The 17,153-nt window shown below is 41.7% G+C and overlaps 1 protein-coding gene across 3 annotated transcripts in view; it reads left to right on the top strand.

Moving 5' to 3' along the window:
- Positions 1–8,851, top strand: part of SPAG6 (sperm associated antigen 6) — a 36,741-nt gene extending 27,890 nt beyond the window's left edge. For all 3 annotated transcript variants that reach the window (XM_064704130.1, XM_064704129.1, XM_064704131.1), the window contains 3 exons: positions 605–721; positions 3,447–3,592; positions 5,784–8,851. In XM_064704130.1, coding sequence (XP_064560200.1) covers positions 605–721; positions 3,447–3,592; positions 5,784–5,850 — 330 coding nt within the window. In that variant the 3' untranslated portion in view covers positions 5,851–8,851. The remainder of the gene's footprint in view (positions 1–604; positions 722–3,446; positions 3,593–5,783) is intronic.
- Positions 8,852–17,153: the final 8,302 nt, after the last annotated feature.

Genomic DNA, 17,153 nt, shown 5'->3' with positions numbered 1-17,153 from the left:
TACCTCATTCCATGTAAAGTACCTTTTATATAGTAATTTCCAGTAGTCCCAAAAATACTGAAGCCAAATTAGCTGTACCTGTGATCCTGCCCAAGAAGGTTACTTCTGCTTGTATCAGTCAACAATGAGTTTGTTTTCAGAAATATGCACCAATGCACAATTGTTTCACTCTCTCTTTCCCCCCCTGCCTGGACCGTACTGCACTTTGCTATCCCAGACCAGCAGCCTGTCCTAGTAAGCCACTTCTAAAATACAATCTTTTAAAGTATGTTTTGATTTAACTTTCTTATTATATTAGAGTACCTCAATTTACCTTAAAGGGTCTACTCCAGCTTTCATTATAGTCAAAGGAAAATTGCCATTACTTTGACTGTAGATAACATAATAATAATATGATGCACTGTAGGTTTTGAGGTTTAATAAATCTAAGTAGAAAATTGATTCTTCATTAAGTGACCTGATAGATATCATAGTTTCTATTCAGAAATTGCCGATTGAAAATTCTGATCAATTTGCTTTTTTGATCAGACTTCAGTGATATATATGAATTCTTGTTGTTTTTGTTGATATTTTAATACAGAAAGTTTATTTTGCATTTCAATAGACTAAGAAAGCCTTAAAGAACATTCTTCAGAAATGCACGTATCTTCCAGCACTTGAACCACTGCTTCATGAGGCCCCTCCCAGTATTATGAAGCATATTATTGGGCAGTTTAGTAAGGTAAGAAAAGGCTCTTCTTGGTGAGTAATATGTTAATTGCTAATTTTTTCCCATTTAGCCACTCTAAAGGTGTCATTGTTTTATCAGGATCCTCAAGCATCCCCTTCCAAAGCAGTTTGGATTCTGTTCTTTTGTCTTATACAGCTGGATACTGTTTCATTTGGAATCTGCCATAATTCATCCTAAGACTGGGCAAACAGTTTCTTATAAGCAAGGTGTTTTTTTCTTCCTTGCCTCTTGAGATTAAGTGGAATATTAACTCAAGTGCAAATATTTTCGCTGAGCCAATGTATCACATAAATCCCAGTCACATCTGTTTTAGATAAACTACAAGCTGTCTGTACAGCAGTGACTTAAGTCAGATATTTTATAATAATATAAAGACTTCACTCCTTTTATCCTGATTAATTTTCAGTCTCAAATAAGTGTAAAAATTCCAAATCTTTTCTCATCCCTCTCAATATTTTGAAACTGAGTTGTTAAATACATTGTTGATTTGAATGCAGCATGTAAAAGTGATACAATTTATTGAAAATATTTAAAATTTGTAAGTAACTGTAACTGACTGTGAGACTTGCAGTGTCTGTAATGGTCAGCACATGGTGGGAATCCTGTTCAACTACAGACTATGTTTTGTGCAATACTCTGCAGTGTAACCTGTTAGCAGGGATAACAAGCTCTGTGGGTGAGATGCTCTTTCTGGAAATGGCCAGATAAAACACTCTTGATGCTCAGTTCTGATTATGACAGATCTGGAAGCACTGCTGTTGGTAGTGCAGATTCCTGATTACATTGCCACAGTTTCATTTCTCCTGTCTTCTTGCTAAGGCTGTTCAAAGGCTGGAGATTTGCACAGAATCCAGTCCCTTTTGCTTCTCTGTTCTGACTGGAGCTATTAATGAGCCAAGTGTGTAGCAATTGGTTATCCAGTGTATATTTGAACATTGCTTGCTATTGAAATGGTTTTGTGCCCTTCATACCAGCTGATATTTTGTTTTGTTTCAATTTTCTCCTTTGCCTATATGTTATTAAACTATACTTGTCTGGCATTGGCTCTTCTGAAGTGTACTCTTAATTTTAAGTTCTCTGTAGTAAAAGCATTTGTCTCTCCTGTACCGTAGCTTGGGAATTTCCTATTCTTAGACCTGTGGTCTGTTGCTTCTGTGGGCTTATTTATGGCCCAGTAAAAGCCTTATTTCCAAGCTGTGCTTCAAAATGGGGTGCTGTTTGTTTTTCGTGCTGGACTGTGTATTTTAGCATTAGCATTTTCAGAGTTTGTGCAGTTCTGTGCTGTCTCAGGTTGGACTGGGGGAAGAGACTGTGTCTCAGAGGTGCTCTCTCTTTAGGGCCTCTTCTCAGAGAGTTTTTTGCTGTCTTATCCAGGCTGGAAGTCACAGTGTGGAGGAGGAAGGCAGGGAAAGGGCCATATCCTGTCTCCTTGCTAGCTCCTCCTTGGCAGTTCTTGTTGTGGGAGAGATGTGAAAACAGACGTCTGTTCAGTTCCTACAACGAAAAAATCACAGTTGTTCCTGACACTTCTGTGGAGCATAGAATAGAGAGAAGTCTTTGTGCTCTCCTGCTTTTTCTTTACCTGTCTGTTGATTTTGTACAGCCTAGAGGAACCACAGAAATGAAGGTTGTTTGCCTGAATGCATGGAAGCAATTTTGTTCTTTTTCTTCATCCTTTTGGGCATTTCCTTCCTCATTTGAGGCTCTTGTTTTACACTGAAATACAGTCAAATTTATGGCTTAATGTCTGACCAGTGTGGAAGCTTACAAAATGTTTTTGCCTTCATAATCTGTAACTCTCAGAGTTGGTTTCAAACGCATCTGGTTTTGCTGTAGATGCAGCTGACATCTTGCATTATCTTTCTGTCTTTTTCTATTTTTTTTTTTTTAATAATATTGCAGCCCTATGGGCCTATGGACTACATGCAGTCGTTCTCCCTCGCCTGGCCCAGCCCCCACCTCCCTCCTTCATCCCTCCCTCCCTCCCTCCCTCGCTGCCGTCCTCTGGACAGAGCTGCATACTGGCATCACTCAGGGAGCACAGAATGTTATTGTCTGATCATTCCTGCTTCTCATCCCCTTTGGCTGCAGGAACTTCACGTTTTTGCTTTGTGTGTGTGTTTGTAAAAGGCTTCCATGGCTACACAGTGTGTTAAAGGATTTTAATATCTAGGAATTTAATAGTAGCATGTAATGCTTCAAGGCTGTATTGTTCACTTGCAACAATTCTCAGTATTGTTTTCATGCACTAATCTATACTAGATCATTATAATGATATAAAATTCAGCTCTACAATTAAACTGTGGGAATTGACATAAAAGACCTGAATAACTTGGTTTAAGTGGAACAGATGCTGTTGTTATTCCATGTTAGTGTTTTGTTTTGATTATCTATTTATTCTCCACAATCTTATTGTCTCTGTAGGAATAATTCAAGAAATATTATTTATGTAAGGATAAATATTAAATTCGTTATTTTATATATGTTATGTATTAAAGTACATTATAAATTATGTTGTAATCATAAAGGGCTGGTTTCTGGGTTTTTTTTTCCCTATACAGCTGGGTGTTATAATACAGTAGTCATTACAGATGTTGTTTCTCTGATTTTCCTTTTTATCTGTCCTCTGAATTAAAAACAAATAAGCAATATTTGAGCCTAGTAGCATACAGATTAATTCAAAAGAATTTTTTAAAATGTACTATTCTGTCTGTAGGTGCTACCACATGACAATAAAGCACGTCGTCTCTTTGTAACAACTGGCGGACTTAAAAAGGTTCAAGAAATAAAAGCAGAACCTGGGTCACTTCTTCAGGAATATATCAACACTATTAACAATTGCTACCCGGAGGAAATAGTAAGGTAGGGAAAATGAAATTTAAAGCATTCATACTTGTAACATTGTTAGATGTTTTTCACAGGAACAACACAAAGGAAGGATTTAAAATAGTAATTTAACTCCTATGTGAATTTTGGTTTTAATAAAACCAAAGCATAACATTTGGTTAATTGCCCCAGCAGTAACACAACCTCTGGACACATACATTAGAATACTTTAGCTTTTTGTATTTGGAATCAAATTTCTTTGTCTGTCAACAAACCCCAAATAATCAGGCTCTTGCAGGAAAGTGTGAAGAAAAGTCACTGCCCAGATGGACTCTGAGTTTTCAGTACAACCACTCATATTTATGAATGGCTGTGGGAAATTTATTTTGGTAACTTGTTTGTGGATTACTTAGGCTCCAAAAATACAGGTATTGGTGAATCTTTGGTTGCATCCTTGACTTTCATAATAGTGTGTCTGAACTAGAGTATTCAGAGGTTCCTTTGAAACTTCCTCTGATGTACAGAGGGTCCAGGGGCTCTCCTGCACAGTTGGTCTGCCCACAGCTGCCCTTCCTCCCTGAGCCTCATCACAAGGCTTAAGTGTTGTATAAAAGGACCATACACCAGCTGTCTGCACCAAGTTGAACTTTGCCCTTAATGAATACAGAAACACTATTAAATAGCTTACAGTCAAAATGTCACCATCCTAAATTGTAATAATGAGAGAAATGCCCTCCTAGATTCTAGATATCCATTTACCAGTCCTTCACTCCATCAACACATCAGAAGGATGTTGTACTCATGTACTCCCTCTACAGGCTCTGAAAATCTGCATCATCAATTTTAATTACAGCAGCAGAGTTCTTCAGCTAATAGTAGCTAGAAACTAAGTCTCACAAAATGAAGGCCTGTTTGTCTCTACAAAGAAAAGCCAGTGGTTGTCAAATGGGCAAAAGCAAAGTCATAAAGAAATTTTATTCTGCAGCTAGTACTTCAGAGGGAAAGAGGAATTTGTTTATGCTTTTCTGGATATTAATAATGTTTCTTTGTTATAGCTATTTTGCCCCCTGTAAATGAAAAAAGGTTACTCATCTAGCCTGGGATGTAATAAAGGAAAAGGCCCCTCTGAGCATCTCTTGCTTGCCTGTCTGTGCTTCTGCCTGATGTTGGTTGTGCTGCCTGAGGCACAGGAGCTGTGATAGAATCCAGCTCTGGGTTTGTCCTGGAGACCTGTTATTTTAGGCTGTTTGCAGACTGAATACAGTAATGCATTGGAAAGTTAGCTTTACAAATCACAGAACTAATATGAGGTTTAAAAAGAGTTTAATTATGCAGAAATTATTCAGAAAAATGAAAATTAACAAGGTAAATAGATTTCCCTTAAAGGGAAAGCATTGGGGTTTTTTTGGAGTATATTTGAGGCCTACATTACATGGAAGTGTGTTCCTCTCTCTTTATAGTTGAGGCTTTCAGGGCTCAGAGGTGGCAATTTACATGCCTGCAAAGCTAGAAATACACTGAGATATATGTTTTTAGAATAATACAGTATTAAATTTCAGATTCTCTTAACCTGGAAAACAAGAACTAAATGCAGCTTTGATGCTTGCCTATTGGATGTATGTAGTTGGTCCACTTGGAAAACTGGTTGAATGACAGCAGGACAGCAATGGGACCATAGAGTCCTACTCTAATGAAAACCTCTTGGGCAGTGTCCATCCCTGAGTGGCATTAGAGAGGGAAGGCCCCTGTGACAATTTTTTTGGTTCCAGAACCAGTGTCCCTCTCATGGATGTAGACTTCATGTGAGCTTTGGGGAGTGTGTTTATGTCTGACAAGCAGCAGCAGACTATTGTCATTTGCAGCCAACAGTTCTGTGTAAAATCACGCTTTTTTGTTAAAGGCCATCATTTCAAAAGAGGCCAGCACCTACATTTTTTGGTAAAGACAATGCTTATGGCAGCTGAACCTATCTAAAATGTAGCTGCTTACCTACATGCCCTAAAAGAAGCTAAATATATTTAAAAAAAACCTGACTTCCAAGTATAAATGATAATGGAAGTTGAAAAGCAGATTGTTAAAATGTTGTAGAGGAGTAACTGTAGAATTCCTTGACCAGTGTTTAATGCTAGGATTTTTTCCTGATCAGTAGAAATATGCATAGCATTTCATTACTTTGCACAGAACATGCCTTGTAGTCTAACACACAAACAAAATGCTTCTCTTTCAGGTATTATTCCCCTGGATATTCTGAGATACTCCTGGAAAGGGTGGAAAATTACCAACCAGTTTTATAAACTTCAGTGTTTTATTAGAGCTACATTTCACATTTATGCCTTTATGACTGTAATACAAATACAGCTGTTAAAAGCCTTGCTTGATTCTCAAATCTCTTTCTACTTTTTGAACTACTGAAAAAGCTCAACAATTCTAGCAAGCTATATTTTGTTCTTTATAAACTTGTTTGTTGCTAAGTTTTTGTTCCTTTTTGTTTTACTTTAACATTACTATCAGATATTGCCACATAGATGAATGGAATTTCATGCAGGGGTGATGATTTATCACAGAAGCTTTTTCAGAATCAGTCATTTCCTTTTCCTTCCACAAGAAAAGTTTGTTATCTCATTCAAATTTTAGCCTTCTCAGTACTATTACCATTTTCTCCTTTTGCCTTTGTATATTGTTTAAAGCTTCCCAGGCTTGATGAGGGGGAAAAAGCTGACCCCTGTGCTTTTCTAATTATGAAATTCTTTCTGCACTGAGATATCTCCTACTGCTACCTTTGGGGAAGTAAAGTGTTGTGATTTTACATCTCCAAACATGTTAGCAGCAGCTAAACAAAGAAATAATCAGAGATGAAGATGATACAAGGGCTGAATTCTTCATGATGTGGTAGTGTGGTGATCCTGGCCTGGGAGATAATCCATCTTCTGCAAAAGTCCTCCTAATTAAGGCAGGATTTGCTGTGGAGGAAAGGGGCAATACACTGTTTGGTCTGTGTGTGGTTGTTCCTCTTGAGAAGGACAGAGTGAACGCAGAACTTCCATGACACAAGGGGAAGGACCCTGGGAGGTTTGGTTTGCAGGGGTCAGCAGCACATTGGTGTGGCTCAGAGGAGAGGAGCTTTGTTTGGCTGCAGGAACACTGATAGCAACGTTCTGAGCACATTCACAGGAAACCTGAGGATACTTAGGTGGCACTGATTGGACTGATGGGACTAAGGTGGTTTGGGATTTATCCTTCAAGAGCTGAAATAGCTGAAGAGTCGAGTTAAAACACATTTGGAACTTAAGTCTTGAAGCTGCAAGATCACATCGACATAGAGGTATGAGCTCTTTCCCATCTGAAGAACATCCTGAAACTATTTTACCTTCTCCTGGAGAGTGAAAAGATTTTTATGTTCTGTTTACTCCTCTGGTGTATCACACAGCAAACAACCCTCTAATCTTCCCTAATATGTAACTGTCATTTACCATTTTTGTTCTAACCAGTTTTCTTTTTCTCATTTGCAGCAGTTTGGGGGAAGTGTTTGTTCTTTTGTTTTGTGGGGGATTTTGTTTGTTTGTTTGTTTGTTTGTTGGTTTGTTTTTCTGTTTTATTTTAGTTTAGTTTGGGTTTTTTTTGTTTGGTTTGGTTTTTAAAAAATTTTTCCTGAAGACTATTAAACAGTGTTTCTGGAATGGGATATGTAAATACTGGCAGCCACAAGTAAAGACAATACTTGAAAACCTCCACTGGAGAGAAACGTACCTACTTTCTTAAACATATAACTGAATGGATTTATAAAAGGATAGTCTCATCTATTACTTGTAAAGCAGGAGCAAAGACTGATTGCAGTTGGAAATTATTTAGGGTGGCTTTTCTTTGCCAAATTCCAAATTACTGGTTTTTTTATTCTTGCCAGCATATTTTTCAACAGTTCACAAAAACATGGGTGGGCTATCTTGTGTTGAAATTTATTTCTACAGAGGACTGTGCTCCTGCTGTGAGGTACTTGGTGCTCTCAGACTCTGCAGGGGATGCACAGTACCTTACTGAGACAGAAACTGCTGGTGTCATGAATGTTGGTATAGAATCCACAGCAGATGGGTTCTTTCCTTAGCCCACAGCTAAGTGAAAAGCCTTGGAACTGACTAGCTTCTACCAAATGCCTTTTTGATTTTAGTGTTTATATTCTGACATTAATGCTAGGATATTCTGGCACTATTAATGCTTGTGGAAAAACTTTGAGACTCTTAGCAAGATTGTTGCTAAGAGTCAATAATTTTAAATCAATACTCAATAATTTTCTCACGTGCATTATGGATATTTAAAAATCAAATCTTGTACGACCTCTGAAACAAAATGCAGTGGAAGGGCTTCAGGACAGTCTTGAAGGATCTGCAGCCCCTGTTTTCCCTGGCAGAGCAGAAGTGGTGCAGAGGGGAGGCAGCAGAGGCATGGATGGAGCTGTGTCCCCACGGCAGCCGCCCTCCCTCGTGTGCTCGGGAGCACCCCCACCCCACACAATGCTAATGTATATGTTTTGTGCAGAGAGAGCAAAGAGGCTTCAGTCCCCTGACAAATGTGCTCCTGCTGTGTCACACTGTGCTACACTGTAAGGATTCCACAGGGTTAAATTTCAATGCCTAAACAATTTGTTCACAGTCTTTTCACAGTCTTTTTCTGATTCCTGACAAAGGAAATGATTGCACAAGGCAAACCTTCAAAGCGATCTGATTGTGTAGAGCACAATCTAAATCAGACCTAGCACAAATACATCTTTACATCCCTGGGCAGCTCTGGCCTGGGCCAGTGCCTGTTTGGCCCCTTGTTGCAGGATTCCTGGACGATGCCACATCCCATTAGGCTGTGGCAGTGCTAAGTCCTCTCCCACGTAGTTTGAGAGCCCAGCAGTTGTTCTTTGCTGGCAGGCTGCTTCTCTGCATCACAAACACCTTGTGGCTGGAGGCTTCCCTGGAGGTACACATCTACACGAGTGAGATCTAGCCCTTTACAGCAGAATTATTGCTAATTTGTATTTTACTAATACTAATGGAACTATGGCAAGAGTTGCTTTTTTCCTGTAGTGTTTCAAAAGGTGTTTCTTCAGTGTTTCTATTCCATCCTCTCATTTGGTTTAAGTCATCATCTAAAACTATATTAATGTTTGTAATAGCTGCTCTGGCAGGCTTCAAGTGTGTATCATTTGTCTCAATTTCATATAATAAAATGTAGATTTGCATTTTAATTCGTTCAAATGCTGTTTTCATGCGAGTGTGTGACTGTGGTGCTAGAGAAGATGAACAACAGGCTCATTTTGCAGCTTGGCCCCTACCCTGCCTTTGGAAGTTTTTCTCAGCTTACCACTCAACAGTGCCTGCTTTGGAGCTTAGGACATTACAGGCATTTCCAGCAAGAGTCCCTCTCACAGAGGTGGCTTATTGAGACACACAAAGATAATTAAGCGAGTGCTTTGGCAGAAATACATGTAAGCCCTTAAATCATTTTGCCTGTTCCTTTGACTGTGGCATTGGGACTTTTCAACTCAAGTCTCTAAAGATCTTCTCTGGAGGCCTGAGCCATGATTTCTGTCTGAATTACTGCAGTTATTATTACATCTACAGAAGTAAACCAGGGCCTTGACAGAACTTGTGGATGTGTAGAACTTGTACCATATTTCATTCAGCAGATGGATTAACTGGCCTACAAAAGCTCCTTTCTTTATCTGAATGACTGGAAACCTAGAGGATCTGAAAAGGGGAAATTCAAGGAGTTCAACTGTTGTGCGTATAATATGTTCTGCATGTCCAGAGGGATTTACCAAGGGATTGCTTTGTCTCATCTGAAGTGATCAAGCTGCTGGAGATCTGCATCTTAACAAACAAATGAACAGAATGTTGAAGGAATTGAATGGAACTGGTGGAGGAAATGAACCTCATATTGTGATGTAAAGCATAAAGTTACTGTAATTAGGAAGTGGATGGAGTGTGAGTAGATCTTCAAGTGTTCTTGATTTGGTCTAGGGGGTTGTGAACTAGCCTGGCTCAAGGGAAATTTTAAGCATGGAAAATACCAGAGGATGCTTTCAACTTTGTTATAAATTGGAGTCCTCTGAGTTCTGAGTATGAAGGGGTGGCCGACAATTGTCTCACCGTGTGAGGAATCTGTGAAAGCATGCTTGCCTCAATTTCTTCCCTAATGGCTGCTTGGTTTCCAGTATCTTGGTTTTTGGAATTTTAGATCTCCCTTGGTGACCGGCGGGGGAAGGAAATATGGAGCAGGACTGGATTGCAAAGCCAGTGGTTCCACTTCTCACACTGACATAGGATTGCTTTTATGGTCTTGGATAATTATTACAAATCCCTATGATTCATCATCTTCATCTGTGAAGTATCTGTTCTACTCCTTTGTTAACTTACAGAAGTGCTGGGAAAATTAAATTCATATGAGAGACTGATGCAGCAGAACTTAAGTTCTTTATAACTAATACCATATTCAGAAAGAAATATTGTTCAAGAACCTACAAAAATTTACCTAGATTTTTAAAATTAGAGTTGAACTAAGAGTCAGTGGATCTTGTGAGTTTCCTCATCCGATAAAATTTAAAGGGATCACAGAGAAAGAGGAAATTATTAGATCTTGTGACTATACTAAAACTATTGATGTTATTTTTGTATAATACTTCACTGATAATATTGATGCTACTGTGCTTTATTCTGCAGCCAGCTCTGTAATTTAGCTAGTGAAAATACTAATTACCTTATTACTGCTGTACTGTATTTCTAGATACAGCACAAAAGACTGAGTTAGGAAATATGTATAAGCAACACTAACACATATTTTGATGATGAGAATGCCTTTTAAGCAGGAAATGGTTTTGTGCTGCCTTTCACGAGAGGTTCCTCCTCGTTCATGGCAGTGTCCCCCCTGCCCGGAGGTCGCATCCCGAGCTCTGAGTGCGGAGGGACTGGAGCTGCTGTCCCTGGCACAAACTGGTTGTGTTCACTCTCACGCATCAGCAAGCCATGGACAGGAACAATGCAAGGCTGCTAATGTCATCCCTTGAGCATATTTCCACAGAGATTTAGAAGGCTTGCTTTTTCTTCATAAATATATGATTGTTCCGACTCCAAATTGAATTAAATTATAGCTACCCAGATTAACATTAGCTGTTCTGTATTTTATTCCTTTTGTAACAAAAATTAAACTTCAAGAGGCGAGGAAAGTGTTTTAATGTATTTGTTTAAAACAAAGCTTTTGATTACTTGTTTGTGTCAAATTTAGCAGGAGAACTCGTCATAATCTTATTATGAGATCTGTGCCCTTTGCTCTCAAGGAAAGTTTTGTTGTCACTGATGCAGACTAGTGATGGGTTTTATCCCTGTTGTCCTATTTATAATTTGGTCTGATGCCCTCTAAACACATTCACCTTTCAATATTAGGTGAGTGTTAAAGCCCTTATCAGCCTAAAAGGTTGGATTGCTATCAGGATCCAGCCTTTGTTGCCCCACAGTGCTATAAATTATATTACAATCTATTGTTAAAAATTAATAATATGCAACATAGAGGTCTGATGGAATCATGTTAATGAGAACACTGAAGCTTCATTGACTTGCAATATCATTAGAGCTCTGAGACAGGTTTATAGCCTTGTGCAAACTATATTTGTGTTGGTTTAGACACAGTATTTATTTGGTCACACCCAGCCAAATGTTTCCTTACTAAATTAAAATAAATGCTGGTTAGTTCAATGAACTACAAAGATATATAGTGTAATTTCAGGTTCTCAAGTCACAGAAAATAAGCCCCAACAATGGAAATCAGCAGAGAATCAAAAATAATGGATATACTAGAGTGGATATGAACAAAGAGGGAAGGGAGTTCACGGGGTTGGGTGCAGTTAATATTTTGTGACTCAGGTAATGTGTAAAATTTGGAAATAACAGCACCTATGTGTAGTCTGCCCTGGTCTTTAGGTAAATCCTCCCTGTATAAACATATGTACGCACTTGCAAGCATAGTCAACCAAAATGTAATCAAAATTACATCTGCTTTCACAAGACTTGCCTCTGTAAAGCATCTTTAGGGGCTGCTGGGCAGCTCCTGTGCTCACTCATGCCAGCTTTATGGTACTAATTTCTATCCAGACCAGCAGCACATATCTGATTTCCATTGCAGTGAGAATCAGGCACTAGATCTTCATCACCTGTGCTCTGAACAGCTCTGCTTTTTACTGGAAGCAAAGCAGAAGCAAGAAAATTAATTCCCTGCTTTCTTCTCCAGCAGTGCTTCAAACGAGGGAATGGTAGGAAAATCTTTCTAGACCTGGGAAATGGCTCATGCTCTGTGCTGGAAACATAACCTGCAGCCATGCAGAGCATGGGATGGAAAGGGAGGTTGGAGGAATCAGTAACATGCAGGGGTCACAGCTCTTACCTGCTTTGGGAAATGGATGTTAAGGAGGCCTCAAGTTCCCCATCTCCTTTCAAGGGTAACACCTCCTTGCTGTAGCTGTCCCCAAGTTTGGTCACAGGGCTCTGCCTCCTGCTCTGGGGACAGCTGATTGCTTCAGTGACACTGTGGCAGTGCTGCTCATGCCAGCCAAGCATTGGATCATGATTCATACAGACATTTTTATTTCATGGAAATGGAAAGGAGGATAATTTAAGCGATTTATAAGCAGTTTAACAATATGAAACTTTCTTGCTTTCAGTCACTCCAGAGCAAGTTCTGTACCAGCTTATCTATGAAGGCTACAATGGCCTGGAGCACGCAAGAGACAGGGAAGTTTGGCAAGGGGAGGCTGAAGAGGGTTCAAGGAGAGTGGGCCTTGTGCTGGTGCTGCTTGTATGCTGTCACAGCTAGTGGGTGGAACTGAAATTGCTCTGTCCTTGATTGCATGGGTCAAGACGTCACCCAGCCTTGGACAGAGGTACCACTCCCAGAGCATATGCCTACAGGGCTGAGAGATTACAGACTCCTCTCCTGCCTCCATCCCACGACCTCTTGGCATCAGGGCACCCACCTTACCCAGCTGGCTCTGGCCCAGTGAGGACTTCCAGCTCCTCAGGTTGTCCCAGGGGTGATGTTCATAATGCTTTGAAGCTGAAAACTGCCATGAGTGCCACGTGCTGGTTCGTCAGTGCCATCAATGTGTAGCTGACCATAACTCATTTTCCTGGGATAATTCCTGTGATAATAAAACTGAAGCAAATGACCTGTTTTGATGACAATGATTTAAGAAGCTGCCATTTCAGAAGCTATAGCTATGCCTGTGATGTATCACCCTGACCAACAGCAAGAGCAGAAACTTGGCTTTCCCTCTGAAGTGTGGAGCTGCAGCTTGGACCACCTCGCCTTATTTTTGTGTTTTTTAAATATCAGACATGACCTACTAGTAAGAAAATATGTTAAATTTTTTGCCATGGACTTGAATTATCACAAGGTCATGAATCACTACTTTAGGCCTAGCCCTCCCCCTCCTAAGTGTTTTTTTAAATCCAGATTTGTGTTTATTCTAATGTAGTCGTGCAATGGGAATGTTTGGTAAAATTGCCATTTAATTTACAATAGAAGGCTGCTTTAGCAGCTGTTTTATAGCAGTTTAACTACTCTGACCTAAATGACTGTTCTTAAGAGATTGAAAAGTAATTGAAAATGTAAAAAAGTCCAGGACTCTCCTTTTTTTTCTGAAACATCTTTCAAATGGCTTACAAACAACTTGGATTCCTCTGCAGAATTCAGATTAGAGAGGAAAGAATGTCAGTTTACTGGGAATTGTTCTCTGACCACCTGAGAAAAATGAGTTTTTCATCCCCTTGAACATCATCTGGAGCTATAATAAAACATGCTCTCAGCTGGATTCCTTCTGTGTGAAAATAGAGCTACACCATTGCACACCTCAAGGAAGCGCACAGAACTATAAAAGCAATCTAAAATCTGGATTTTTTTTCTTCTTCTCCGAGGCCACAAGTAATTTTCTGTAATCTCAATGAATATTATTTGAATCTTGAAAGAAGGATATACCTCTTCCTTCCTCTCAGTGTGAGCAGTCTAAATGAACAGAGCTAGACATATTTTATACAGAGTTAGTCGCCTACCAGGATCATAGTGTGAAAACCTGAAGTAATAGCTATTGAAGGAACTGCAAAAATCCACAAAACTGAAAGGTAAGTCGTGAAAATCCAGCAGCAAGTTAATAAAACTTCAGCTGAATGTTCATTCCAGTCCATAGCAGATGAATGAAATGTGGTGCTGGTGGTGTTGGAATCCTGTGGTGATAAACACATGAAGAATAGATAAAAGATGGTTGTTAGTTAGCTAATGGTGCAGACAGGCCATCCTACTTGTCTGGGCAGCTGGTCCTGGAAACCCTCAGCCAGGCAAAAGCTTTTGTTGATCAGAGGGTGACTGTGCACTGAGGGAAGGTTCTGGGCTGGGGCATGTGGCAGTCAGATGACAGTGGTGCAGCTCCCATGATGTGCTCTGGACTGGTGGGATGGTTGGATGACAAAACTCTGCAACTTCACGCAAGTGTGGTGTAATCTGAAGCTGTTCTGCAAGGAGACCGTAGGCAGCAAGTACAATTCCTAAGCCTGATATAAATTCCATCCTGTTTAGCTGCCACCAGTTCTCCTGCTGCAGATGAGCAAACCAAGTCCAAAACAAAGCAATGGAGGGAATTGGTCTGGCTTCATACTGCAATTGAAAAAATTCTCCATTAGAAGAGCGTTTGTCATAGCCCAAAAGCACAGAACTCAGGTCTTTGCTGTGGTCTGTTGCCATGCTGCTGTGCCCTAAGTGGGCAGCTGGTCCCTTTGCTTCCTTGCCTTTCTCCTACTGAGCAAAATAGTGGTTCAGTCACTGTCTTCTGGATTTCCTTCACCTCTTCTCTGTCTCTATTTTTTTCCCCCTTTCATTTCTTTAACTGAAATTCAGTGATGCACATATCTCCTACATGATTTTTTTTTCTGTGGGACAAATGCAGGAATCTCAGCTTTAGCTCACTCCAATATTTTCCCAGTCCTCACATACTCCCTCTGTTCCTTCATTCCAAGTCATGATGCACTTAAATAATTTGTCCCCTGTTTTTGTTTATTTGGCTAATTACTTTTCACATCTCCTTCAGCCCTTCTGAATTACCACTCTACACATTGCTTGTCATAGTTCACACTCCTTTTGTTTGACTTTGCTTTATCCAAAGCTAGTTACTGAGTGTTGGCAGAATTGTTACAGCATCTCACAAACAGCTGTTTTTTGCTGTGACAATAGGCTGATGTATGCTCCAGAGTGAACACACAGCCTGCATAATAAATACTTACAGTGTCATGACAAGCACAAACAAGTTTTTAAATAGTTTTAAAAAAAATTAAGATGGAGATTCAAACTAGGAAATAATTGAAAAGAAACAATACTAAACTGAGGGGCAAGCGTGCCTGAGATGAGACACTCAGTATCAGCTGTCAGGTAAACATCAAATAAGATCTCTTGCAGTAAAAGACTTTGAGAGAAAAGCACCATGGGCCCCATGATGTCCTGTGCATAGGCAATGCAGCGTGTGGATGCCTGCACAGTTTCTGCTGGATTGTATCTGAGTAAAGGGATCACAGAACAAATGCAGCTCTACTTCCCCAGCAAGAGAGGATGTTCCTATTTTACAGAATTGATTTATTTCTTCAAATAAACTTTTATCAGACAACTATGTCACGGGCACACTGAGAGGATATTTTAATGACTGCTTTGGTTTAAAGCTGTGGGGAGGACACTGCTGCTTTCATCCTCCTCTCTCCTCTTTCCTCCACCTTTCCGTTCTTTTCCCCATTAACGTTCGATGCACGCTCTAAGGTATGCCTGTCGCTGGGTATTACTTGCACCAGCCTTTCCTTGCAGTAGTGTGTCTATAAATGGCAGACAGCATCATTCCTAATTACATGTTGCCCCCAGATGCTCCGAGGGTGATGCTGATGGATTGCTGTGTGGGTGGTGTTGAAGGGGCTGGGGGAGGGGAGCCGGGATGCAGCTCCTCTAAGTGGTAGCAGAAATCTCTCTTCGGGCTGGGCTCATCAGTCCTCCCTCGGTAAAGTCAGCTCAAGAGCCCCCGAGATCATGGAACCGGGCATTGGAAAAGGGCACGCAATGCAGGGAAGGCTTCAGAGTCCAGCCCAAGGGAAGGCTTCAGAGTCCAGCCCAAATGACTGGGGAAGAGAAAAGGAAGGAAGTGGGAAAGACAGAAAATTCACCTTTCCCTATCCGTGCAGGAGGCACACGGCACGGAGGGCTGGCAGGGCACACAAGCTGCCACATCTCCCTTCCCTGACGCGGTTTCCCAGCCCCGGGTTCCGTGCCGGGCGCGGAGCTCAGCGCGCAGCCGGAGCGCGGCTCGGCTCCGTTCCTGGCGGTGCTCCGGACACCGGCACCTGCTGCGGGGGCTCACAGAGCACGGGCCTGGCAGGAGGCAGGCTGGGCTCTGGAACTGGCTCAGGCCGAGCCCGGTTGCCAAGAGCGTGGCTCTGGTTGAGCGGCTGCTCCAGCAGCCCCGCAGGCTCAGCCCCGGCAGCCGCTGCCCGCGGAAAGGGACCGGCATTCCCGCCCCGGCCAGGGACCGGCATTCCCGCTCCGGCCCAGGGACCGGCATTCCCGCCCCGGCCCAGGGACGGGCATTCCTGCCCCGGCCAGGGACCGGCATTCCCGCCCGCGGAAAGGGACCGGCATTCCTGCCCCGGCCCAGGGACGGGCATTCCTGCCCCGGCAGATTGAGCGGGAAAAATGGGATGGTGAGTCATCCTGGACATTAAAACTGTGCTCACCAAACCCCCGAGAAATCCAGGGAACGGTGAGGAGGTGAAAGCTGGGATCTCCATCAAGTGCTTGTCGGTTTGAGCAGAGCTTTACTCTGCAAGGTCTGATAGTGGGGAAGGAGGAAGTGAGAGAATGCACGTGTGCAAGGCCCAGCTGCAAGATCTGTTTCCTTCTCTAACTGTTCTGCGGTCCTTGGAGGGTTTATATTTAGTGTGCCTGGCAGGTCAGCCTGCCGGCTGGGCAGCTACAGGAAAACAGGGATGGAATAGGCAGTGCTGGCTTTGGGGACTGCAGCAATTGGACTGCACGGGTTTTACATCTCAGCCTTAGTGCCAGGCTGGGAATTTGCTCCATCGCAGAGTGCACTGAAACTGGGACATGTACAGGAATGGCGTGCAGAAGCACATCTAATGTAAGACATCAACTGCTGCATCAGGTCAGTGGTCCATCCAGCCCTGAGTCTGACAGTGCTGCCTACAGAGAGCAGGTAAGCCCGGCCTCTCTGCATGCCCCCAGCACCCCAGGGGCTGGGTTTGGGTGTTAGAGGCTCACCCCTGCCTAAGCCTGTTACTGGCTGCTGATAGAGCCATTGCCAACTCACTGGAAGGACTTTGTGAAGTCCTTCCAGAGTTACTTGCCTGAAAGGACTGTGTGACATACAAACCTAAGGACTTGTACACTCCCTGTTCAGGTAGTCACTGAAAATGTCGAGTAAAGCCAGTCCCACCATCAATCCCACAGTGTGGAGATCTTGTTGATACCTGTTTTCCACCCTGAAAAGTGGCTTTTGAGTCTCGTATTTGCTTCATGTCCTGCCTCC

Source organism: Zonotrichia leucophrys, chromosome 2 (genome assembly GCF_028769735.1).
Source record: "Zonotrichia leucophrys gambelii isolate GWCS_2022_RI chromosome 2, RI_Zleu_2.0, whole genome shotgun sequence".
Taxonomy (NCBI): domain Eukaryota; kingdom Metazoa; phylum Chordata; class Aves; order Passeriformes; family Passerellidae; genus Zonotrichia; species Zonotrichia leucophrys.
The sequence above is the reverse complement of the archived record's forward strand: the minus strand, read 5'-3'. Positions and strand labels throughout refer to the sequence as shown.